We start from the raw sequence: 23,789 nt of genomic DNA on the forward strand, positions 1-23,789 counted from the left end.
ACCCCAGGTCTTGGCTCCCCGCGAATTTAGTGGACCCTCCCAATCTGCAACCCCACCCATTACAGTCCCAGACCCCAGGTCTTGACCCGAGGTGGGCTGGTGACTTCGACACCTCTGCCCTGCAGACTTCATCGTGTTTGTGGCCTCCGTGGCGGTGATCGCTGCGGGCACACAGGGCAACATCTTTGCCACGTCCGCGTTGCGCAGTATGCGCTTCCTGCAGATCCTGCGCATGGTGCGTATGGACCGCCGCGGCGGCACCTGGAAGCTGCTGGGCTCGGTGGTCTACGCGCATAGTAAGGTGAGGCTGGGGAAAGATGGGGGAAAACGAAGCTCCTGGAAACTACCCGAGGTGCACGCAAGAGGCGGAGCTGGGGCGGGGCCAACGCTGGGCAAATGGGGACTGGAGCCAGGTCCAGGCGGCCTAGGCAAGGACTACTGGGAGCTAGGCCTACACTGGGGCAAGAACTATTAGGGCTTGGAATACGCCTGGTCTATCCGAGGGAAGGGCCTGGAGCTGAGCAGGGGTGGGACTTAATAGTAAGTGACCCGGTGAGGGGGCGGGGCCTACATTGGGGGGCGGGCTCAAGGCAGCTGGAGCCAGCGGGGCAGCGCTTAAGGCCCGGCCTCAGAGGTAGGGCTTAAGGGTTACATCTGCAAGCCCCTTGGTTTGGGGGACTGGGTAGGCCCTAAGGGTGAGGCTGGGGAGGGATCCGAAGGGTTGGAGCTTGAAAAGATTAAGGACAGGCCTGAGATCTGGCTCTGGGGGTTTCTGAGAAGGCCAGGCAGGGGCTCCTTTCTTGAAAAGGGGCTACCGCTACCGGAGAAGTGTGTGTATCCTTACCCCCCGGCTGGCAGGCGCCCCTCCTCCTTCCCTCAGGAGCTGATCACCGCCTGGTACATCGGGTTCCTGGTGCTCATCTTCGCCTCTTTCCTCGTCTACCTGGCTGAGAAGGACGCCAACTCCGACTTCTCCTCCTATGCTGACTCGCTCTGGTGGGGGACGGTGCGTGAGGGTCTGTGCAGGTCCGCCCTTCCCGCTAGGAACTTCCCAGGACGCTTCCTAGGTTCTGTCCCCTTACCACGGAGCCCCAACTCAAGCTTAGGTTGGGGCTCCTGAGACCAGTCCCTATGCTCTCTCGAACCTGTTTGCGCCCCCACATCCAGCCCTTCAGTCAGTCCTCCTGACCTGTACCCCTCCAGTCTCCCTGAGAAGTCCTTGAGATCAGTCCCCAGGGGCCACTAGAGGAGTTTGTTGGGGGAAGTCCTTGTCTTGTCATCTGTTTTCTTCTTGCACTTGCTGTGCCTTCAAGTCCTTGTGACTGACCACCATGCCCAGTCCTATGGGTAACCTATTTGTATCTCCAGATTACACTGACGACCATTGGCTATGGGGACAAGACACCACATACATGGCTGGGCAGGGTTCTGGCTGCCGGCTTCGCCTTACTGGGCATCTCCTTCTTTGCCCTGCCTGCTGTGAGTTCCTGCTGGTGGGTGAGGGAGGCTGGGGCCAAGACCTGACAAGCCTATCCTAAGTTTGTCTTGGGCAACTCGGGGTGCCTCAGATGGGCAGGTATGGGAACATTCTAGTATGCTCTTGTCCTCTCCCTACACTGCCTGCAACCATATCCTATCTCCGTAGGGCATCCTGGGCTCTGGCTTTGCCCTGAAGGTCCAGGAGCAGCATAGGCAGAAGCACTTTGAGAAGCGGAGGATGCCAGCAGCCAACCTCATCCAGGTACATGATGCTTAGGAGACCCCGTGCTTGTCAGCCCTGTGCACTGACCCATGTGTCCCAATTTAAAAACTACAGCTCTACTTCAAAGCTCAGAGAGGGACATGACTTGGGGGGGTGTTTAGTCAGGGTTTCTATTGCTGTGAAGAGACACCAAGACCACTGCAACTCTTATAAAGGAAAAACATTTCATTGGGGTGGCTCCCTTACAGTTTCAGAGGTTTAGTCCATTATCATCATGACAGGAGCATGGTGGCATGCAGGCGGACAGTAGCTCAGAGTCCTACATCTTGCAGGCAACACTAGGTGGTACCCTGAGCATAGGAAACTTCAAAGCCCTCCTCACAGTGACACATTTCCTCCAACAAGGCTATACCCAGTCCCGCAAAGCCACACCTTCTAATAGTGCCACTCCCTGTGAGATTATGGGGGCCAATTATATTCAGATTACCACAGGAGGGTGTCACATGCCACATTGTGGACAGAGCTGGGATGCTATGTTGTCAGTAAGGTTCCCCTGCAGCACATAGCGGGTTTCAAACTCCCTAAAGCCATCTTATTGCCAACTGCAGCCATGACCAGGGATGGGGAGAGCCTGGACCAGAGACTCCCATATCCTAGTGCAGATCTAACTCTGCCATCTTGAAACTTGGTAGTTGTCTGTCAGCCTGCTCCACTCCTGGCACCGTGATACACTCACTGTGCCCTCAGGAAGTCATACAATAAGGAGATGGTCCAAAGTTGGACTTTCAGAATTGCCAGCATTTAATGGGCAGGTGAGAAGGGAGTCAGTCAAGGAAGTGGAGGAGGAGTGGCCAGAGACCGGAGCAGGTATAGGAAGCCAGGGCATGTGGTCTCAGCTTCCCTCAGTGTGATGGATGTGATCGGAGTGGGTTCTGATCTGGAAGCCTTTTGCTACCTTGGCCTCTCTCCAGCATAGGGGCGTGCAGGAGAACTCCTGCAGGAAGTAGTTGAAGAGTCCTGACACAGCACACCACTGCCTGCTCCCCAGCACACCACCCTCTGACCCCCAAACCCCAGCCTGACTTGGCCCCTCCTTATCTCTCCTTCCCAGGGTAGAGAGAGCCCCTTTCTCCCTCCCCGCTATCTCCAACAACCAGCCCAGCCTTTTCTTCTTAGCATCCCTTGGGACACAATGGCCACTGTCCTCTCAGGGCTGGCCTCTCAAGGGGCATTGTAGGGGCAGGCGATTGGCACAGTCCCTGCTGACAGACAGCTGGTATTGTGGTACCCATAATTAATGAGACCTCTGGCAGCTGCTCCCCAGCCCATGCCAGGGACCCAGGCAAGCAGGAAGTAAAAATATTTCTGTCTTCGGAAGGCGCCAGGCTGGTGAGGTCACTTGTGGCAACCCCTTAAGGGCAAGAGGCACCCAGAGGAGGGGAGGCATCCAGGGCTGCCCCAATTCTGCTTTGTCCTGTCCAACAGTCTCTGTATCTTCCTATCCTGGTGGATCAATCCATTCACAGTCCTTCCCAGATCCTTTTTACCTGGATAGAGAGAGACAGTTTTTCCTCTCGCCGTAAAAAATTACCTCTGACCGTAGTTCCTTCTGCTGCAGAGTCCGTGACTGCTGCAGAGTTTGTGGGCAATAATCTTTTCTGTTCTCCCTCAGGCCCTAGTAGTCCCATGGTAGCAGTAGGCGGCTGATGAAAATACAGCATAGTCGCTATTTGTAAAGCCATTCACTTAGTCAACATTCCCTCCCCAAACATTTGCAGAACCACCTGCGTGTGCCAGATACTGTACTTGGCACTGAGGATGCAGTGGGGCCCAAGATGCAGCTTATGAAGAAAGACACTAACCAGACTCCGCGAATGTGTACTTAGCTAAGGGAGCTAGCGGGAGGGCTTCACGGACCCTGGCCTTAAGTGTGCCAGGGCCTGAGCTTGGCATTGGCTACACCTCTGTCCCTTCATCCTCACAACACTGTAAGGGCAGCAATAGTCAGTCTATTCTGCATGGAAGAACAGATTAGAAGTCTATGCCTGCCTGACCACAGACCCCAGCTCTGCCCCAGTGTTTGTAGGCCCCTGGCTCTGGTGCCGATTTACTGGGTCACCTTGAGGAAGTCATGGTTTCTTGGCTGGTGGCTACGGAATTAGACTTGGCCTCTGGTCCCGGTATCACTCTCAGCTGGCCTGGGACCGGGTTCCCTTGGGGACAGAGGGCTGGTGGGTGGCTAAGGACTTTTATGACATGCCATTCTCCCCGTACCTCCAGGCTGCGTGGCGCCTGTACTCCACGGACACGAGCAGGGCCTACTTGACAGCCACCTGGTACTACTATGACAGTATCCTCCCATCCTTCAGGTAGGTGCTGCTGGAGTAGGAGCGGGTAGGGGCTGGCATTAATGCCCCTTGAGAAGATGCCCTCAGGGTTGAGAGAGGAGACTGCTCCAACAGAGCCCTTGGGGCTGGCGCTTCAGGTCCTGCATAACTTGGAGCCTGGTTGGTCTGTTCTCAGCTCTTCTGTGTCTACTGGGCTCGGGGTGTGGATGCAGCTTTGCCTCTGAAGCTGAGCCACACACACGGAATGCTGGCAATCTGCATGCTCACCAATAGGTGATGCCACCTAGGGAAGCGGCAGCCAGCCCATCTCTCCTCAGTCCTGAGTGGGCACACCATAACTTGTACCAACCAGTGTATTGCTGGTTAGAGACGGTGCTATGGCAGAAACGTGTGCCCACCCCACCCCAGAGCCCCTGTGTGTGACTGTGTGATCCCTGTTATTGTTCTGGGCAGCAACCTCTGAGGCCAGCGATGGGTCTGTTCTGCTGGGCTCAGACTGAATGGGGGTGGCTCCATGCTGGAGGTTATTAATAGCATCATCAAGGTGCGTGGAGCCAGGTGCCTGGCCAGGCCCTGGGGCAGGAATGAAGACTGCAGAGCCCGCTTGGTTGGCTCAGTCCCACAGGCAGGGTGGCATGGACGGCGTGCTAGTCTGGGCTGCTGCGCTCAGCGCTTCTCTACCGTTTTTTACCTCATTAGTTATCCTCCAGCAGCTGTTGCGTGATCCCACTCGCCCGCACCCGCACCTGGCCCCCTCTCGCTCCCTCCCTGTCCCACAGGCTTCCCAGGGGAGGAGTAAGAGGTAGGGGCGGGGAAGGGGGCTCCCCATGTCACTCCTCCCTCTCCCCATCTCCATACCTGGCAGAGGCAGAGCTAGAGGCTGGATTTGAAGCAGCCCCTTTGGGGAGGAGGAAGATGTTCTAAGGGATCAAGGGCAAAGAAGAGCAGGAGCAGGGCCTGGTGCTTAGAAATTGCTGTGGAAGTGTGGGAACACTCTGGGTGGGGTAGCCTGGGTTTCCTGGTAAGAGGAACAGCCTGGCCTGAAGATTTGGGCTCCGTTGGAAAGGCAGGTGAGGGCTGAGGGGCAGCTACCTTCTGGTTATGGCAATAGGAAACAGCCTGGAGAGTGAGTGGATACCCAGCACCATCCCATCTCCAGGAATTTCGTGGTAGGAGGGACAGCACAGGGCAGAGAAGAGGGGCTGGCCACCCTATGAAATCTGTCTTCAGCTTTAGTCTCCTCCTAAAACCCAAGTCGGGCTGGGAGACTAAGGATTTCAGAGCTGCTAAAGGCCGCTTGGTAGGCACAGCTCCGCGAAGAGGAGCAGAGTCAGCTGGACTCAACTCCCTCTTTGTGTGGGTGCTTTGGAGTTGTGCCCAACCCACATAACCATGCCTAGATTCCTTCCCATTTCCCAGAAACTTCTACAGAGGGGAAGAAGGCTAGCTTCCTCACCCCTCCTGTTCTGGCCTGGGGTATTTATGAGCATCCTTAGAGGGTGGCTCAAGACTTGGCAGGATCAGTAGCCCTAGGCGCATTGGGTGAGGTGGGTGGTGTCCCCAAAGCCCTGCCTGTAGCTGATGGCGCCCTCTCCTGCAGAGAGCTGGCCCTCTTGTTTGAGCACGTACAACGGGCCCGCAATGGGGGCCTACGGCCCCTGGAGGTGAGGCGGGCGCCAGTACCTGATGGAGCGCCCTCTCGCTACCCGCCCGTTGCCACCTGCCACCGGCCGGGCAGCACCTCCTTCTGCCCTGGGGAAAGGTAGGGGCCCCCAGAGGCCACCACCTCCTCTTGCTTCTTCTCTTCCTTTTCCATTTTCTGTCTCACCCTCTCTCAGACCTCCTCCAGCCAGCACATGGGTGTATGGACCTGTTTGGGGGAAATCTCTGGCATTGTTGTGAGACGTGGTAGTTGTCGTCAGATGGCCACAGGTACAGACTGGGGGTCCTCTCTAGAGAGGCCACACTGGACTTACCTTTCCGTTCTCTGGGTCTCCCAGGGTCTGAGAGGGAGAGCTGTCCGCACCATCCTCTCCTGTCACCTCCACTGTTCATACCATTGTCCTCTTTCTCTCTCTGTTTCCACCCCCCACCCTACCCCCCACCACTCTTCCATCCCTGCACCCCCATCCCTCCCGGGAAGCTGGAGAGAGGAGGAGGCCGCTGGCCCCAAGTGCTTACGGCTCAGGTAATGGAGGGCGCTTTTCTGTTCTGGGGTGTGAGGGCAGGGCTCCCCTCCCCCGGCATGCTGGAAGCAGACGCCTGCTGGAAGAGAACTCTGTGACTAAGACTGCCCCAGGACCTGCGTAAAACTCCGCCAGTGGCTAACATGCTTATCTCTGCAGCTCTTGTCTGCAGCTTTGCTAGAGCAGGGGGGGTTCCCTCCCCCCCCACTGGGGCTCTCTCTCTCCTTCTGTTCTGAGATACTCTTTGCTGCCCCCAACCTCTCTCCCAACTTTTGCCTGTCAAAAGAAGAATCAAGACAGAACAACACTTGCTTCATCTATACGTTCCTAACTGGAGGAATCCCAGGCACATTAGGATAATGGAAGGCCCTCCTTATGTCTTAGGGAAAAAGTAATTGCTTCTGTGAGAGTTTAGCTTTGAGGTCAAGGGTCAGTTCGGTTCCGTCATGGTCTCCCTTGCTTTGCCCATCTTTTTCCTTTGCCTCATCCCGCACATCTTCCTTGAACTAGCCAGGTGGACATCTGTTCCTTGAGTCTGGGGTATCGTTAAGCTCAAGTCCAACATTAGCAGCCAGGGGAGAGGCAAGTCCCACCACATTCAGAGAGCTCACCTCTGTTGTGTGCCCGGAGAAAGGCAGAGTAACTCTGCTCTTGGCAAACCGTTGACACTAGTCAGGGTCAGAGTCGTGCCCAACCTGCATAGAGTTACAGGCTGCTCAGGGGCTCTGGGTTCTTGTTTGGGGCTGAAGGGGGTTGGAGAACAGATTGGTGGGGGATGGGAGAGCAGGGTCTTTCCCTGCTTTCAGTGATGGCTCTTACTGGTCGAGTGCTAAGCAGGTCTGGAACTTCAGGGAGAGGAACGACTGGCCACGCTAGACCGGGAGCTCCCTCTAAGAGAAGCCCATGGCACAACCTGACTTGGGTTCTCCATCACTGTCTGCAGGTCCTGTGCCTGCCAAACCACAACTTATAGCCAGAAACTCATAAGGTTTGGCATTCTGGCAACCCTGAGTGGGGCCAAATATGGACTCTGAGCTTCCAGTTCATCCTTGTCTCCCTTCGCCTGAATTAGAAGCCACTAGGAATGGATGGGAGCTTAGACCCTGTGCCCCTTTGTGATTCTGGATCCTTGAGTCCTCAGAGACCTGGGAACAGACGAATGCTGAAAGCCTGGCATTATTAACACTGTGTCTGTCTGCTCTGGAGTATCCATGTCTGTGTGTCTGACGGTGGAATGATTCAGGAACCTGGGGCAGGGGCATTGAGCTGTGGCTTTTGTACCAGACTCAAGCCAAGTGGCCATGTCCTTAATCTTGGCTATCTTGACCCTAGGAAATGGGGTGTAACTCTTGCTAGGATACTCCCAAACATATATGTGTACATACATATGTGTATACACACATGTGTATACTGCTACCTCCCACTCCCACCCTGGTTTGGACACATGGAGCTTGGGGATTGCCCACACAGAGCATGTTTTCAGGAAGTGGAGCTCCAAGGAGCAGGACTTCCTGGGAATGGCATTCCCAAGGCCAGGCCCTCCCTTTGAGGGTTATGGGATGCGTTCTAAAAGTCTGACTGCCTGTGTTCACATCCCATGGAGCATGCATTCAAAATGCAAAGGACAGGACTTCTCCATCTCGCGGACGCAGTCACTGGAGAAGGGGCCCTGCAGGCTCGACATACCCCCAAGGGCTCGTATGCAGAGCCCAAGACCTCTGCATCCTGGGGCTGGGCCTGGAGGGTGACTTGAGTGGGGATCCTTCTCTCCCTCCAGCCACAGGAGACCAGCCCCGTCCTGGCAGCACTCCACGCTCAATCCACCTGTCTCTTTGTCACTAACCTCTGTTCGTGTCTTGTTCTCAACTTTTCAGCCAGATGTTTAGTAGTAAGCGGAGTTTCTTTCGGATCCACGCCAGCTGGAGACCGAGGTACCCCCTCATCTGCTCCTCCTGTCCCCTTTCCTCCTTGCTCCCCCCACTTTAGGGGTTGGAGAGGAGGACAGGACGGGCCAAGGACAAGGTGCATGTGCCTGCCGCCTGCAATCTGCCTTGGGGCCCTAAGCCCCCTTGCTTTCCTGGGGATGTTTAGGGCATGGGCCGGGTGTCAGAAGGGACACTCTCAGGAGCTTTGAGGATATGCTGGCTGTGCTGCTGACTCTCATGTTATCTTGGCCAAATTGCTTTTCTTCTTTGGACCTGTTTCCCTTCTGTGGAATGGGCAGGTTGAACTAGAGGTTCTCTGAGGGTCCTTCCCACTCTGACCTGTGCCAACCTTGGGATTGGCTCCCTGGCTCTCCGCCACCTACCTGGGAAGCCCACCGGTACCTGAAGGGACTGTGCCCAGCACCTCCGTCACCAATTGCACCCGGCTCTTTCAGCTACATCACAACCACATTTGTGGTACCTGCCCCAAGCCAGGTTCTGCTCTGTGCATTGGGGAAATGGTGATGAATAAAACATGGTCCCCAGAGAGCTGCAAAGAGTAATCGTGGTTCAGTGCATTGAGTACAGTACAGGAGGGAAGCAGAGGGGCTGAGAAGCTGAGGTCAGACATTTAGCCCAGAAGCAGCCCTGAAAGAGGTGGCTGGAGGGGGGAGGGTATTCAGGCCAGGGAGCTGCAGAGATCAAGCGTGGAGGTGAAAGAGAAAGCGCAGCTGTGGGAGATGAGCCTGCTGCCCAGTATGGCCTGATCTGAGAGTGGCCACTGGACCACTCTGGGGCAGGACAGGATCATAAAGAACCCAAAGCCTAGTATGAGTCGCATTCTGTTGGCATTCAGGTGGCCTAGGTTTGTGGAGCCTTGTGGTTGGAGACAGGGACAGGGCCCCTACTGAGCTTCTGCTGAGAGGCAGCCATTCTTAGAGTAGTCATTTCAGGCCACCATCTAGCTCCAGTTTGCTAGTTGTGTGCCCTTGTGCACAACACCTAGCTTTCTATGCCTCGGTTTCCTTCTATGTAAAAGGACTGGCTCCTGTAAGTGTAAGGTGGCCTCATTCACTTTAGTGCGTTTGCCAGTTAAGAGGGCCTTCGGGGTGTGGCTCAGTTGGTAGAGTGCTTGCCTAGTATGCATGAGTTTGCTTCCTAGCGCTGCATTAACTGGATGCGGTAGTGCATGCTATAATCCCAGCACACAGGAGGTAGAGGCAGTAGGATCAGAAGTTCAAGGTTATCCTTGGCTACATATCAAGTTTCAGGCCAGACTGGGCTACATGAGAGCCCATCTCCGAAAGAAAGAAAGAAAGAAAGAAAGAAAGAAAGAAAGAAAGAAAGAAAGAAAGGCCATACTTTTGAACAGTGATTTGGAAGCTGAGAAGGATGCAGCTTTATGGCAGACCTCTCGAGTTCTCTCCCCAATCTTGACAAAAGAAAACTCAAAAGCTTGGGAATATGTCTGTAGGAAATAGGGGCTCCCTGAGGAGGCTGGGTTAGATCCTACAAGTGTAGGCTGGAGGTCAGGAAGAACCAAGGGTGGAGAGGCCAGTGATAAGACCGCTGCCCCATAGTCCCTGAAGAGGGGCTGTGTGGGCGGCATGGGGATGGGTGTCTGCCTTTCTCATTCTGGACTGTGATGGCAGAGTTCCCTGTGGCTGGGTTTTCAGGGCAGTTGGAGAGCAGCCAATGAAAGTTTACCCCCTCCTTCCTCTCTCACATCTTCCCACCTCCACGCACCAGTGCAGCCACCCCCCATTCTTCCAGGCACCAGCAGTCTCTCCCCTTTTCTCTACCTCAACACTGTTGACATTTTGAATCCGATGATTCTTTTGCTGGGGCCTATGGCATGTGTCTCGGATGATGGACAGAATTTCTGGCTTCTGTCCAGGAGGTGCCAGGAGAGCCCCTTTACAGAGTGGTAACCCACTGTGTCCCCATTGTCAGGCAGAAGATCGCCCCCAGCTGAGGAGAAAGGCGGTCTCTAAAGTCAGAGAAAATGGATCCTGACCTTGCTCTTATTTTAGGCAATTCATTTCTCTCTTTCTGCACCTATAAAATAGGGATGACAAATTCAGGGACCCTACGAGGAGACACTTAGAGGCCTGAAAGCACCAAATCCTGGACCCTGTGTGCTCTAAGGAGCCCAGGAAGAAAAGAGCTGTTGGTGCCTACCGTGTGCCAGGTTTCTTTCCATTTTCTTTGAGCTTTCAGGCTCCAGAGAGGCTGACGTGAGCTTTTTTCTGGTCCCTGCCCAAGGAGTTGGAATCCAGGGCTGCTCCGGGGGAAAACAGTGTCTTCTTGCATTCAAGAAGAGCCAAGACCTTTGACTGGCTGGAAAGTTACAGAATCCCTAAATCAGGCCAGAAACTCCCTTCCACCATCACGGAATCAGAGCCAGAAAGGGATTTTGTAAGGCTCATAGTGCAAGCCTCAGCCCCCTTCCTCTGAGAGTCCCGCCAGGTGCAAGCATAGCCTTATTGTACACTTCAGTAACAGGAAGGCCAAACTTAGTCAGAACGGCAGGGAGCGGTCTGGAGTTCCAGTCCTTGGACAGAAGCTCAAGGACTTCTCCAGTCTCCTCCCCTTCACTCCCCCTCTGGAGGAGCAGAGGACAGGGTGCTCTTGCATGGCCTGGGTGGGTGTGGGTGCTTGCCAGCATGAGGAGAGCCCACAGGAATGGGTCTGCAGAGGCAAGTTTGAGAAAGCCACACTCAAACTTCTCTTGGGGTCTTTGGGGTGTGTCAGAGAGATCCCAGAAATGTGAAGAACGTGACTGGATCCCTTCTGATAGCTCCGGACTCCCAACTTGTGCCGTCTAACCTCTCCCCTAGGACAGGCACCCACCCCACAGGCTGACCCCGCATCCGGGCCACATTCCCCAAGGTAGCCCTGGTTTGGCCCACTCCCCCACCTCACCACCCTGGCTCTGCTCTCTGCTCCATGCCCTCGGCATGGAGGCCTTGCCTCCCACCTAATACGGAAACCAGAGTCTGTCGTCTGCTCAGCCCCTGATCTGAAAGCCCCCAGGCAGGTGCTAGGACCACCTCGTCACCTCCACCCCCTCTCAGGCTTTGTCTGAACCTGGCTGGTGTTTTTCTGCGCTACGGCTCTAGACACTCAGAGTGGGGACCTCCGGACCTGTCAGCAAGGGTTCTCCAGCAGGGGAAATGGCGATACTATTGCAGGGTGTGGGATGAAGGATGTTTGCTGAGGTCTTACCAACAGCATAGCGTGGTTCTTGAACCTCTTGGACACAGAGTTACTCTACCAGGTATTGGTTAACTGGGGCCTGTCTTAGGGAAACGGAGGCCTCCTTCTGTTTGTCGTCCAAGGTTTGGGGACGTGATGGGGAGCTGGATGCAGAAAGAGCAGGGAGAACAAACATCTTTACACACTCGTGTTCACAGGCACACAGGTGCGCAGCCAGAAAGGTGGGCCTTCCAGGTGTTCCAAGACCACGTGGATAGGACTTGGGGAACACAGACAGGGGAAACACAGCAGAACAGGTTGCTACACACAAATCCTCACCAAGGGGACCAGTGCCTGGCATGTCCTGGACAATCACACCCTTAGCCAGTCATTGTATCATGCAGCCACCGCGCCCCCACCGCTACAAACACATGGAAATCTGGGATGGAGACCTGCATTTGCAGTGTTTTATTTATGCGGCTGTGCCAGGTCCTAAAGCATGGCCTGGCCAGCATGGGATAAGATAGCTCAAGTAGTGCGAGGAGGGGGACGTGTAAGTGGACACATGTATTCAGGCGGTATATACACACGGGTGGCTGTGCAGCCAGGTACACATGTTCACACACTTTCTCACTTCCACAAAGCCAACCCCTGTTTACAATGAGGCCCAGAGCCTCGCTCTGCGTGCCTGACCAGGTGAGCTCCTCCTACAGTGTCCATGCCCACGGGGTTTGCTACCTTCACCCTCCACCCACCTACCTGGGCTGGTCCTGGATCCTCTGTCCTCCTGTCTCTCACTTCCTTCCGGTTTCTCTCACTGCCTTCACTGTGACATCTGTCTCCTATGTAACCCTTATCTGTCTGGGGATGGGGAAGAATGGGAAGTGGGGTTGGGGGAGGGATACGTCCCCTTCGACCTATCTGGCTTCCTGTAGGCACCAGGGCCCCCTTACCACACCCGAGGAAATAACTGGTGGGGAATCTAGACCCAATAGCCACCCTCCACATCAGCTAGGTCAGCTTTGACCCCACCTATCTGCCTCGGCACTGGCTAACTTGACTCTTTCCCTGGCCTGCCCTGCTCCACCAGCAGCCGGATGGGCATCAAAGACCGCATCCGAATGAGCAGCTCCCAGAAGCGGACAGGTCCCTCCAAACAGCACCTGGCACCTCCGCCGATACCCACCTCACCAAGCAGTGAGCAGGTGGGTGAGGCGTCCAGCCCCAGCAAGGTGCAGAAGAGCTGGAGCTTCAATGACCGCACCCGCTTCCGGGCTTCTCTAAGACTCAAGCCCCGCAGCTCTGCTGAGGGTAAGCCCTAGAGGTCAAGTGCACCTGCCGGAGGTGGCAGGGGTGGGGGAGACTGGCTCAGGTCATCTACTCTAGAAAATGGGCATCATAACTTCTTCTTCACCATAACGCAGTCTCCAGACTGTAAGGTAATCGAATGTGAATCTAGAGGGAACATTTGGCAGTGATAAGAGCTCAGGATCGGAACCAGGCTTCCAAGGTTGTTTTTTTTAAATTAAATTATATTTTACTTATTTATTGTGTGCATGTGTCCGTGTCTGTTGAGAGGAGGTCAGAGGACAACCTGTGGGAGCTGATTCCCTCCCACATGGGTCCTGGGGATCAAACCTGGTCATCAGTCTACATGCTGTATCCACGGAGCCATCTCACTGGCCCTCCATCACTTATTTCGGATAAGTGACCTCATTGCTCTGGGTCCCATTTCCCTCATCTGTAAAACAGAGGCAATAGTAGTATCTATTCCAGAGAAAGATTCTGAGGAGGGCGATCCTCGAAAGTGGAGCAGGAGAGTGGAATTCATAGAAGTGCCCAGCAGCCGCCAGCTCTCAAGGCTCTTTGGAAGGAGCCATAACCCTGTGTGCAGCTGCCCACTGGACAGCCTCCATTGCTTCTCCTAGCTACGCCGTTTTCCTCCGCTCTGCAGACATGGGAATGGAGACTCTCAGCATATGAGTGGGGGAGCACTTATCCTGCAGCGAGGCTGGCCAGCATGCTCCCTGCTCTCACCTGTCCCCAGCCCGACCTGCTGCCACTGTGACTGAGGGTCTCTCATGGACCATTTATCCACTGTTAAAGGAAGATGGTCCCTTTGAGTTCTAGCTCTTCACTGGGACCCAGGCAAGAGGCTGCTCTGTTCTATGACTCAGTATCCTCATCTGGAAAATGGGAGGGCTGTCTGGGGTCTCCTGGCAGATCCCTTGCCCCTGCTGAATGTGCTGTGGGCTCTTAGTAGAAAAAGAAGGTAAATAGATCCAATGGAAGATGAGGACAGGATGCTATGGAGAAAGGATGAAGACAGGATGTTACAGAGGATGAGGATGGGACGCTCCTGTTGTTCTTGGAGGGAGAGATCAGCTCAAAGCCTCTCCCTGTGCTGTGCCAAGATGCTGAGTATTGAGGACTCAGCCTTTTCCTGGACAGTTACAGCACATCACAAACCAGTGGTTCTTTGGGAGGTCTGACCCCTGGACGCCTACACATGGAGGGGCCTGGGATCGCCTTCCTCTTCTGTGGTGAGGAAAGTACACCTTCCTGAAGCACAGGGTAGCGGCCTCCGAGAAGCTGTTTCCCCTTCCTTGCTGTAAGGACCTTCCTTGTAGCAGATGAGGGCAGGGGAACTAGCTTGAGTTCCCTTCCACCCAAACCCCCTTGCTCCCACCTGGAAGAAAAGACAGCACAAGACTCAGTGAAGAGCATTAGATACATGCCTTTTCTCTGGGGCTTCCTGCCTTGGCATGTCCTCCAAGACTGTGTGCGTCACCTTTGTCCCAGGCTAGACCACATGTCCTTCAAAGCAGCTGCCACTTACCTGTCACCAGGCAGATGTCTGCCCTGCCCAGCCCTGGACGAGGCAAAAGGATGTGTAACACAGTTAGGACAGTGAGAGGCAGTAGCCAGTGAGCAGGAGCCTGGTCTGCCTTGAGCCTCAGGAAGTCCTTACTACTGCTAATGGAGAAGAGGCCTGGGAGCGCTTTCTTCAACCACCCCTCGGCCCTCATGTGCTGTTCCTGTCTTTCTAGAGGGCCCCTCGGAGGAAGTAGCTGAAGAGAAGAGCTACCAGTGTGAGCTCACGGTGGATGATGTCATGCCTGCTGTGAAGACAGTCATCCGTTCTGTCAGGTGAGGCTGAAGCCCAAGGTGAGCAGCTCTCCCACCTGCCACCCGTCACTGCTCCCCATCTGGGCCTGTCCTCCTGGCCAGGCCTGGCGTGGCTCCCGGGGTGCCAGCTGCTACCTGCCTGGAGCACAGGAGGTGTGGGCAGGGAGCATATGGCTTCCAGCACCCTTGGCTCCTCACAGCACACAACATGTCTAGCAGGCCTGGCTCCGGTGGCCAGTGGCACAGCTGCCCGTCTACCGGGTCCTCCCCAACATTCCAGTCAGGCTCTCTGCTTCTCTTTCTGCTTCCTCCTCCTCCTGCTGTATAGCAGCCTGTCCCCTTCTCTCTCCGGAACGGTGCCACAGACGCCTGCTCTACACAGGTTTCTCTTCCTGTGTCTCAGTCCCAAGGTCCTTTGGTCTCTGTTTCACGAACTCTTTCTCCCTGGGTGTCTTGACCTCTCTGTTTCTCCTAGGACATCCTCAAGAGCAGGGTTCTTCAAACCACAGGTGGAGAACTCAGTGAAACTGTCAGTGTGTCAGGGTCAGCATTGAAAAAGAATTGAAGCTAGGCATAGGGGGAGTTCTCTGTTCCTAACACTTGGGAGGTAGAAGCAGGAAGATTGGGAATTCAAGGTCATCCTTGGCTACATCAGCAGTTTGAAGCTATCCTGGGCTACAAGAGCCCTTGCTTCAAAACTCAAAGGAAAAAATAAGAGACTGAATGTCTCATACTAAAGGGTGATTGTGTTTATGGAACTGGAAGTTCAGTCTGTGTATTCATTAGTACTAGTTTGCAGGGTAAGATGTGTTCTTTATGTAGGTCCTGGTCAAACAGTTTGAAAGCCATGATATATTGGCTGCTGTGATAATTAAGTAGGAACTGGTCTCTTGTACCCTGTAGCCATGCCCAGTGTGGATCTGGCCCCAGCTTCCTGGCGAGGAGTCCTGGCTGGGTCTCCGTTTCTAGCCTGCAGCTGGGCTCTGGAGGCCACTGAAACTCAGCTACCTTGACTCTGTTCCCTGGCTCACACACCTGCCTGCAGCCACTTCTTGTATTCCTTTTGAGTTCAGCCAGCTGGATCTGCCCAGGCCTCCCACCCCTAGTCAGGCCTTCCCTCACCTCTTTCCATACATCCCGTCTCTCCCCTTTTGTGGCCACCATCTTGGACACAATGTGAGGACCAGGCAAGCTTTCCTTGGCACCCTCATAGCACCCCCCCCCAGAATGCCCCAAACTGCTCCTCTGCCCACCTCCCCAAATCAGGCAGTGAATACCACTGCCTACCCTGTCTCCAGACATAGGAGTCAACTTGGATTTGGACTCAGAAGTCTCTTGTGCGACCTCTGAGTTGCTCAGACCCCACTGTCCCCTCCTGGCTCAGGCCCATCCTGAGAACTGGTCTTTGTGCCTAGACCATAGCACCGACACATTCTCTCCGGAAGTTGGCAGAGCAGGCATGTTGAAGCAGAGTGGTGGCTCCTCCCTAGCCCTGTGCCTTCTTTAGGCTGTCCCGACCCTATCCCTTCATCACAGCTAGTCCGGTCTTCTCATGCTGCCCACCGCCCCAGGGGTCGGTCCCTTCGTGGCATGCTCCTGCCCTTGCCTCTCAGAGCAGGAGTCTCTTCATGTTTCCCTGCCTGTTTCTGGGAAGCTCCTTTCTTCAGAACAGGAGTCACTCTCTTGCCCCTGGCTGGAAAACACCACCCAAGGCTCTGCCGGCTGAGGCCCTCCCTTCTCATGGCTCCTAGCTCTCCTTTCCTAGTCTTTGAACCTGGTTCTTGTCTCCCCGCAACTGCCCTCATCCTCCCAGCCTCCCACCCTAGACCTGGGGTCTCTGTAGCCAGGGATTAGATCTAACTCTCTTTGGGTATTCAAGACCCTGCACACAATTGCCAAGTGTGTGTAGAGCGAACGCAACATTTTCCCCTGAGCCATCAGCAACAGTTGATGTTCTAGAAGCTCCATATCCCACTGAGCCGAGAGACACTGGGTCCATTCCCTGCCTCCTTGGTTAATGCGGCTGTAGAGGCAGGCATATGAGAAAACACCAAGGCAGCCTGTGGGTGAGCAGGGCAAAGGGAAGCCTGGTGGTTAGGTCTGGAGGCTAGGGGACCCAGCAGAGGCTGTTTGGAGTGGTCCAAGTGGATGACTTGGATCTGGACTAAGGGGCAGAGAAAGGAGGAACTGGAAGAGAGTCTCCTACAGGAACAAGCACATCTGCCAGAGATCCCCCTCCTCTAACAGGATTCTGAAGTTCCTGGTCGCCAAAAGGAAATTCAAGGAGACCCTGCGGCCTTACGATGTGAAGGATGTGATCGAGCAGTACTCCGCGGGGCATCTGGACATGCTGGGGCGGATCAAGAGCCTGCAAGCTCGGTGAGAGGCCATGGCAAGTCATCTGTGCTCTGTAGGGCATTGCCCAGGTGGGCAAGGTCCTCTAGGAGACTTGCTGTCCAATATCTGTAATCTCAGCACTGGGGAGACAGAGGCAGGAAGACCATGAGTTCTGGGCTACCCTGGGCTAGGAGACTCTGCTTCAAAAGAGCAAAGATACCAGAACTCAAACCCAAACCACAAGATCCCTGACTTGTAGTTTACAGGCTGCTTGGAAGCTGAAAAACAAAACTCCCTAAATTATAGTTCTCTGGATGAGTCCAGTCTATACTCCTGCCTTGACAGCTTCCTTAGGACGCCTGTCTCCAAGTCCGGAAGTAACTGACCTACAGTAACCACTGACTTCCTGTTTCCCAAGTAGGAATGCAAAGCAAGTCACCTTTGGATTGTCTCTAGACTCTGCGTGTCCGCTAGGTCCAGGATTAAGGAAGAACCTTTATATCAAGTCCTAGAGCTTTCCTTTCTCATGTGCCCTATTTTCTCATTATCTGTTCATTTATTAACTCAAAAAATAACAGTTGAGGTGGAGCATGGTGGTACATATCTTTAATTCTGGCACTGGAGAGGCAGAAGCAGGTGGATCTCTGTAAGTCTGAGGCCAGTTTGGTCTACATAGAGAGTTCCAAGTCAGACCCGGAAACTTAAGGAGGCCCAATCTCAACAACTGCAGTATTGGGAGTAGGAGGTGCTCGCGGCAGGAGGATCCCTGGTTCAGCCTTGGCTATTTAGAGAGGTCAAAGTCAGGTCAGGTTACAAGAGACCCTGTCTAAAAGGGAAAAAAAGAACAAGCCTTGTGGGAAGAAAGAGTGAGCAGATGTGACCTCTGCTGCTGTTAGGTCAAGGAAATAAGGTCAGAGCTGGAGTTGATCACTGGATTTAGTAACGTGGGAGTTCACGTGGGAGGGGCAGTCTGACTAGAATGGCTTCAGAGGGAGAGGAAGCAGGGACTTCGCTGAATAGGGTGGGATCGGCTTTGGCCTTGTCCACCACTTTCCAACATTCCCTTTCCCAGCCTGTCATTTCTCACCTCGGAGGCTGTGCTTGTTATTTGGAGAACTCTCAAAGCAAGCGTTGGTGTCTCCCAGGCTCAGCCTCCCTTGGGCAGGCAAGTGGCCTTATCTCATCAGAGCTGTCTGTCTTCCCTATCAGCCGCCAACCAAGGGTTCTTGTGGAAGGGAGGCGCAGGATGACTCAGTCTCTTTGATAGTTTCTTTCCCTCCACAGGGTGGACCAGATCGTGGGTCGAGGGCCTGGAGATCGCAAGTCTAGGGAGAAGGGCGATAAGGGACCTTCGGACACGGAGGCAGTGGATGAAATCAGCATGATGGGGCGCGTAGTCAAGGTGGAAAAGCAGGTGAGTGTGGATAGGACTTCCACCGGATGACTGAATTAGCTGTCAAGGGTACAGCACTGCTGTTGCGCAGAGCGTTGGCCCCGGGAGGCGCTAGTGGGGCCCACAGGCTGAGTTCGGCTCGGCCAAGCTCTGTCCCACAAACAAGCCCGTCTCCAAGAAAGCACGGGGTAAGCCCATCCTAACCAAGCCTCCTACCTGGAGTCCAAGCCCCTCCTCCTCTATAGCCCCCTCCTCCCGCCCCCCAGCTCTGGCCCTACCCAATCCAAGCCAATCTCTTCCCCAGTGGCGCCCCGCCCTCGGGTCCACCTCCAGCCCCGCCCCTCCCCGCCCCCCAGGTGCAGTCTATCGAGCACAAGCTGGATCTGTTGCTGGGCTTCTATTCGCGCTGCCTACGCTCTGGCACCTCGGCCAGCCTGGGTACCGTGCAAGTGCCGCTCTTTGACCCCGACATCACCTCGGACTACCACAGCCCTGTAGACCACGAGGACATCTCCGTCTCGGCACAGACGCTCAGCATCTCTCGCTCAGTTAGCACCAACATGGACTGAAGGGCTTCTCAGGGGCTGGGCAGCCTTCCGTCTGCCCCTTGGACTCACCCCGAGGCCTCTGGACTCCTCTCTTACTTGAACTCGCTCCCTGGCAGGGAGAGAGGCCATACACAGTATTGAGCTGTCTGGGTGGGCAAGATACCCGATGCCAGGTACCGGCGCCCCAGAAGCACGAAATGCCAGGTCACATGGTGGGCCGCAGCAGTGGCTGACTGGAGGCCTCTGGACACTCCAGGACCCTGCTGGCTCCATCAAGGTTCAGTATGGCCCACCTGGCAGCAGGAGCTCTGTCCCAGGAATGGGAGCAGGGCGCTGAGGTCCTGGTCCCTGAACCAGCTTCTAGCTATGCAAGGTGAGGTCTCCAGGCCCGCCCTTCCAGACAGAGCAGGGAAGCCCTCCTGCCAAGCCCTGCCCCACTCGGGGATGGGCCCATGGTGCCCCTATAGGTGCCCACAAAGCACAGGACTCTGCCATAAGGTAGATGGGCACCAAATATGCAAACTATGTTAAATATGCAACTTTGGGGACCCCCGTGGGGTTCCTCTGCCCCTCCCCGGCTGGGAGATGGGCCCCAGCAGTAGCTGGTCTCAGGCTGTTTGGCCATACCCAACATCCATTCTCCGGCTTATCATCCACCCCCACCCAGCATGGGGCCTAAATCTCCCTGTCCTCTCCCAAGAATAGTACCTAGGCCTTTCTGCCCCTTTGCAGGTGTGACCCCAGGGGCTCCCTCTTGCTGCTGGATGTCCACTCCTACTGGCCCTCCAGACAGCTTTGACAGCCAGCACAAGGTCCTGTATTTTCCCCAGACATACCAGACAATGGCCGCCGCCACACAAGCATGGCCCTTTCATCTCTCCAGCAGAATGCCTCCTCACGCAGTGATGCACACAACCACCCACACTCGGAGGCATGAGCACAAAGTCACTTGGTCTCCTGGGCAGGGGAGGGAGCATCCACAGGTCTTGCTCCCCGATAGGAGTTCAGGAGTCCACTGGCTGCCCTGAAGACTACGTTGGCATCCCCACAGCATAACTCAGGCCTGCCCCTCCAGTTCTGGCACACCACTGGAGAGAACCCACGCGCGCCCTCCTCCTAGTCCCGGAGAGTACACACTAGCCAGTGCTATACCAACTGCAACTTGCTCTCACCTGCACTGGCCTCTGCCCCATTTTCACACTCCCGTTGGCAGTGCTGCACATTGGCACAAACGCCCAGACGCCGCAGGCCCCAGCACCAGCTTCAGGTCCCCCACCCTTTCGTTCCTCTTCTGCAAGGTCAACTCAGGTGGCAAGAGAGCGAGGGGTGTTGGACCAGTGATAACACTCCGGGGGTGCTTGGGAGCAAGGGGCTGAGGCCGAGCTGTCTGCATCTCATCCTGGGGCCTGCATGTACCAGTGCCAGGGCTTGGGTTGAATCTCATTCAGTCCTATGGTGCCCAATCTCTGCCCTACCATCTGCATGGACCATCATGCTCTGGAGCCCATCCTGGCTCGCCTCACTTGCATCGCACTGTCCCCAGAGAGCCACTCCGCCCCCCACCCCCAGCGACTGAGCTGCCCAGAGGGGCTGGAGAGTAAGGTTACCCTGTGACCAAAGGAGACAGGAAAGAAGCCCTCCCTCCTTCCACGATCGAGGTTCCCCCACCAACCCGGTTCTCAGATATGCAAGTACCTCACTTTGTTAACTTATTAACTTATTGGTTTCATTAAAGTTTTCAGTAGGAAGTGATGGGTCCTGGTTGTGCTCGGTGACCGAGGGCTGAGGCTCCTGATTTGATGGTGGAAATGAGACTTGGGATTATCGCAAACCATAAAAACCCAGCTCCGTATGGCTCAAGGGAAAAGGAAAAGACATATTGTCCCAGATAACTAAAGCGTCCAGGGGAATAGATTTGGCTTCACAGACAGGTAAATCTAGGTGCTCGAACACATGTTAACCCTCTGCTCAGCTCGCCTCACAGGCGGGTGGATCTCTTGTCCTGGTGGTGTATCCTGTCAGGAAACCAGAAACAATGACAGGGGATTTTTTGTTTGTGTGTGAGGGGGTGTTTGTTGTTTGTTTTTGAGGCAGAGTATCTGAGCATATCTCAGCCTTATGGCCGATAATAGGTTTTCCTCTTTGATTTCCAACAATTTACATAATTCATTTTGTTCATTTGCACACAGAAATACTGGTAATGAGAAAAAAAAAAAAGAATGTGACTGTTTATACACTTAGCACCAGGACACAGCCAGTGTACCCAGCCCTTTACTTTTTTAGACAGGCTGTTTAGGTACTTATTTGGTCAGGGTGTGTAGCCCAGGCTGGCCTCAGACATGCAGTGATCCTAACTGCATTCACCACCATTCCCGGCACACGCAGCCTTGTTCTGTCGGCTCTGGACGGAGAGGGGAGCCTTTTAGTTGGCATCACTTGGACTCCCAGGGACGTTTAGGTGGGACACCTAGGGCCACTTAACCATGGGATTCCCCTGGGGGGCACAGTAAGCAGTTAACATTCAGGTCATTGTCAATATTTCACAATTCTCCAAAAAGGCTTAGTGGTAGGGAAGTCATCTGTCCTTCCCCTCCTTCTCAGAAGCTAAGGTCTCATTAAACTTGAACCATCTGGGAAGCACCACCCTGACATTTATGGTTCTTGCCACCCAGAGGGCTTCCTCCAGTCTATACCAGCTAATTTATAATTGTCAGAGTGACCCAGGTGACCCAGGAGATGGAATGTTCCTTCCAAATTTGTGCCACACCCAGAATGGTAGGTATTTCAACAAGGGGGATTTACAATGGGGAGTGGGCCACAGTGCTGCAGGCAGAGCAGAGAACAGAAAATCCAGGGTTACCTAGAGGAAGTTGCTGGACACAGCAACCCTTCCTGGAACTGCAAAAATGTAGGGAAGCCTTTGGGACCATCAAAGCTCACAAGCGTGGTGCTGGGGGTGTGGCCCAGTGGTAGAGCGTATGCTTGGCATGTGCAAAGTCCTGGTTCAGTCCCTAGCACTAATACATACACACACACACACATGCGCGTGCACACACGCACCACACACACCATACACTCACACACACCAAATACTCACACATACACACCAAACACACACATACCACACATACCATACACTCACACCACACAAACACACCAAACACACACTAAACATGCACACACGCACCCCACACATACCAAACACACACACCAAGCACACAAACACTAAACACTCTAAACACACACACACACCCCAAACACATACCATACACTCACACCACACAAACACACCAAACACACACACTAAACACATACACACCAAACACACACATACACCAAACACACACACACACCAAACACACACACACACCAAACACACACACACTAAACACACATAGAGATAGACAGATGGAGGTGGGGGACAAGTTCCAGCGTTTGGAGATGTATAAAGGAAGTTCTGGTGGTGTTAGGCGTGCACATCAACCACAAAACCTTGAGAGAAGGAAAGTAAAAAAGTCTCCGCATCTGCCTGCTGATCTTCCCCTGCTATTCCTTTTTGTTAAAGTCATACTGTCACAGGAGCTCTTGGGATCTAATGATGACCACAGACCCCATGAACAGTCAGTAACGATGCACATCAACCCACACGTCAGACACCCGTATGACAGTGTCTCCTACCAAATAAGACAAAACTATGCTTCCTACAAATAAGATCCTCCCAACTCTCTCCCTAAAAAAGGAGAAAACACAAAGTCTCACAGCTTTAAAAGCGATTTTATTTGTATTATTTTTTAACTGTGTGTATGTGCGTGTCTCTGTGTGGATATGTGCATGTGAGTGCCCTCGGAGGGTAGAACCTCCAGATGTACCTGGAGCTGGTGCTGAACTTGGGTCCCTTGGAAGAGCAGTGCACACTGTTAAGGACTGAGCCATCTCCCCAGCTCCCAGGCCTCAGTCTAACAAAAGCGTCTGTCGCAAGGAACTAGCCGGCCAGCCCTTACTGGGATGGTGTTAGCGATTCTGCTTCAGTGGCAACCCTACGTGCAACCAAACACTGACCTCACACTACAGTCTTTTAGAAACTGTCCACAAAAGGACCACTCTTGCTCCAAAGGGAAAAAGGACGTATTCTGAGCCAAGTATGGGTGACCATGGCTCAGGGATACAAATTCAGGTTGCCCTGAGTGACATCTTTATTGTGGAAGCAGTTACATGAACTTTTATAGTCATAGACGAAAAGACAGTCATAAATCAGTGTGGTTGCCAGATACATCGCTAGGGACAGCAGGTGGATGGGAACCAGCGAAGTGGGGATGTCTTTGCAGCGGCTTCAGATTTGACCTGAGGACATTTGAGTTGGTCGAAGCTACAGCTTAAAGTTCCTAAAGCTCTACCTAACAGCCACAACTTTCTTTTCTGTTCTCTTTCTTCCTCTCTCTCTCAATCTCTCTCCCCCCACTCCCTCTCCATTCTCCCCTGCCTCTCCTCCCTTTCCCTGTTCCCTTTCGCCTCCCTCTCCACTTCTGTCCCCAGGATTTCATGCATCCCAGGTTGGTCTCAAACTCATAGCTAAGAACAACCTTGACTTTTCTGATCCGCCACTACACTCAGTCTATAAGGTGATCAAACCTGAGGTTTCTCGTATGCTTGAGAAGGACTCTACCAATGGCATCGCTCCCCAGCCCCGAGGGCAGCAGCTGTATTAGTTGTCCTATCTTAGCTACACTAAACTGAACAATTTTTTGAGAACAACTTAAAAGAGGAAGAAACAACTTAGTCTATCCTGGTGGGCAAGGCTTCGGAAACACATGCTTGCTCAGAGCAGTAACTGAAGACCTCAGGCGGGAAGCTGAGGTCTTATAACTTAGCTCTCCAGCTCTGGTTCCGTGGTCATAGGCTTCGGCCAGTAGGTTCCATGTCCAGCTCCCCCAACAGCGCCACCCTCTGGACCAGTATTCAAACATACAAGCCTGTGCAAGGCATTTACATTCAAAACGTAGCAGCAATAAATGGCGATTAGACT

General features: G+C 54.1%; 1 protein-coding gene across 1 annotated transcript in view; it reads left to right on the forward strand.

The window, feature by feature from the left end:
• Window positions 1-20,458, forward strand: part of Kcnq4 (potassium voltage-gated channel subfamily Q member 4) — a 51,707-nt gene extending 31,249 nt beyond the window's left edge. Inside the window, exons 4-14 of the mRNA XM_057784737.1 lie at window positions 126-301; window positions 881-1,006; window positions 1,369-1,479; window positions 1,646-1,741; window positions 3,983-4,071; window positions 5,651-5,812; window positions 12,450-12,670; window positions 14,410-14,509; window positions 16,736-16,867; window positions 18,110-18,239; window positions 18,575-20,458. Coding sequence (XP_057640720.1) covers window positions 126-301; window positions 881-1,006; window positions 1,369-1,479; window positions 1,646-1,741; window positions 3,983-4,071; window positions 5,651-5,812; window positions 12,450-12,670; window positions 14,410-14,509; window positions 16,736-16,867; window positions 18,110-18,239; window positions 18,575-18,787 — 1,556 coding nt within the window. The 3' untranslated portion in view covers window positions 18,788-20,458. The remainder of the gene's footprint in view (window positions 1-125; window positions 302-880; window positions 1,007-1,368; window positions 1,480-1,645; window positions 1,742-3,982; window positions 4,072-5,650; window positions 5,813-12,449; window positions 12,671-14,409; window positions 14,510-16,735; window positions 16,868-18,109; window positions 18,240-18,574) is intronic.
• Window positions 20,459-23,789: the final 3,331 nt, after the last annotated feature.

Source organism: Chionomys nivalis, chromosome 11, assembly GCF_950005125.1.
Source record: "Chionomys nivalis chromosome 11, mChiNiv1.1, whole genome shotgun sequence".
Taxonomy (NCBI): Eukaryota; Metazoa; Chordata; class Mammalia; order Rodentia; family Cricetidae; genus Chionomys; species Chionomys nivalis.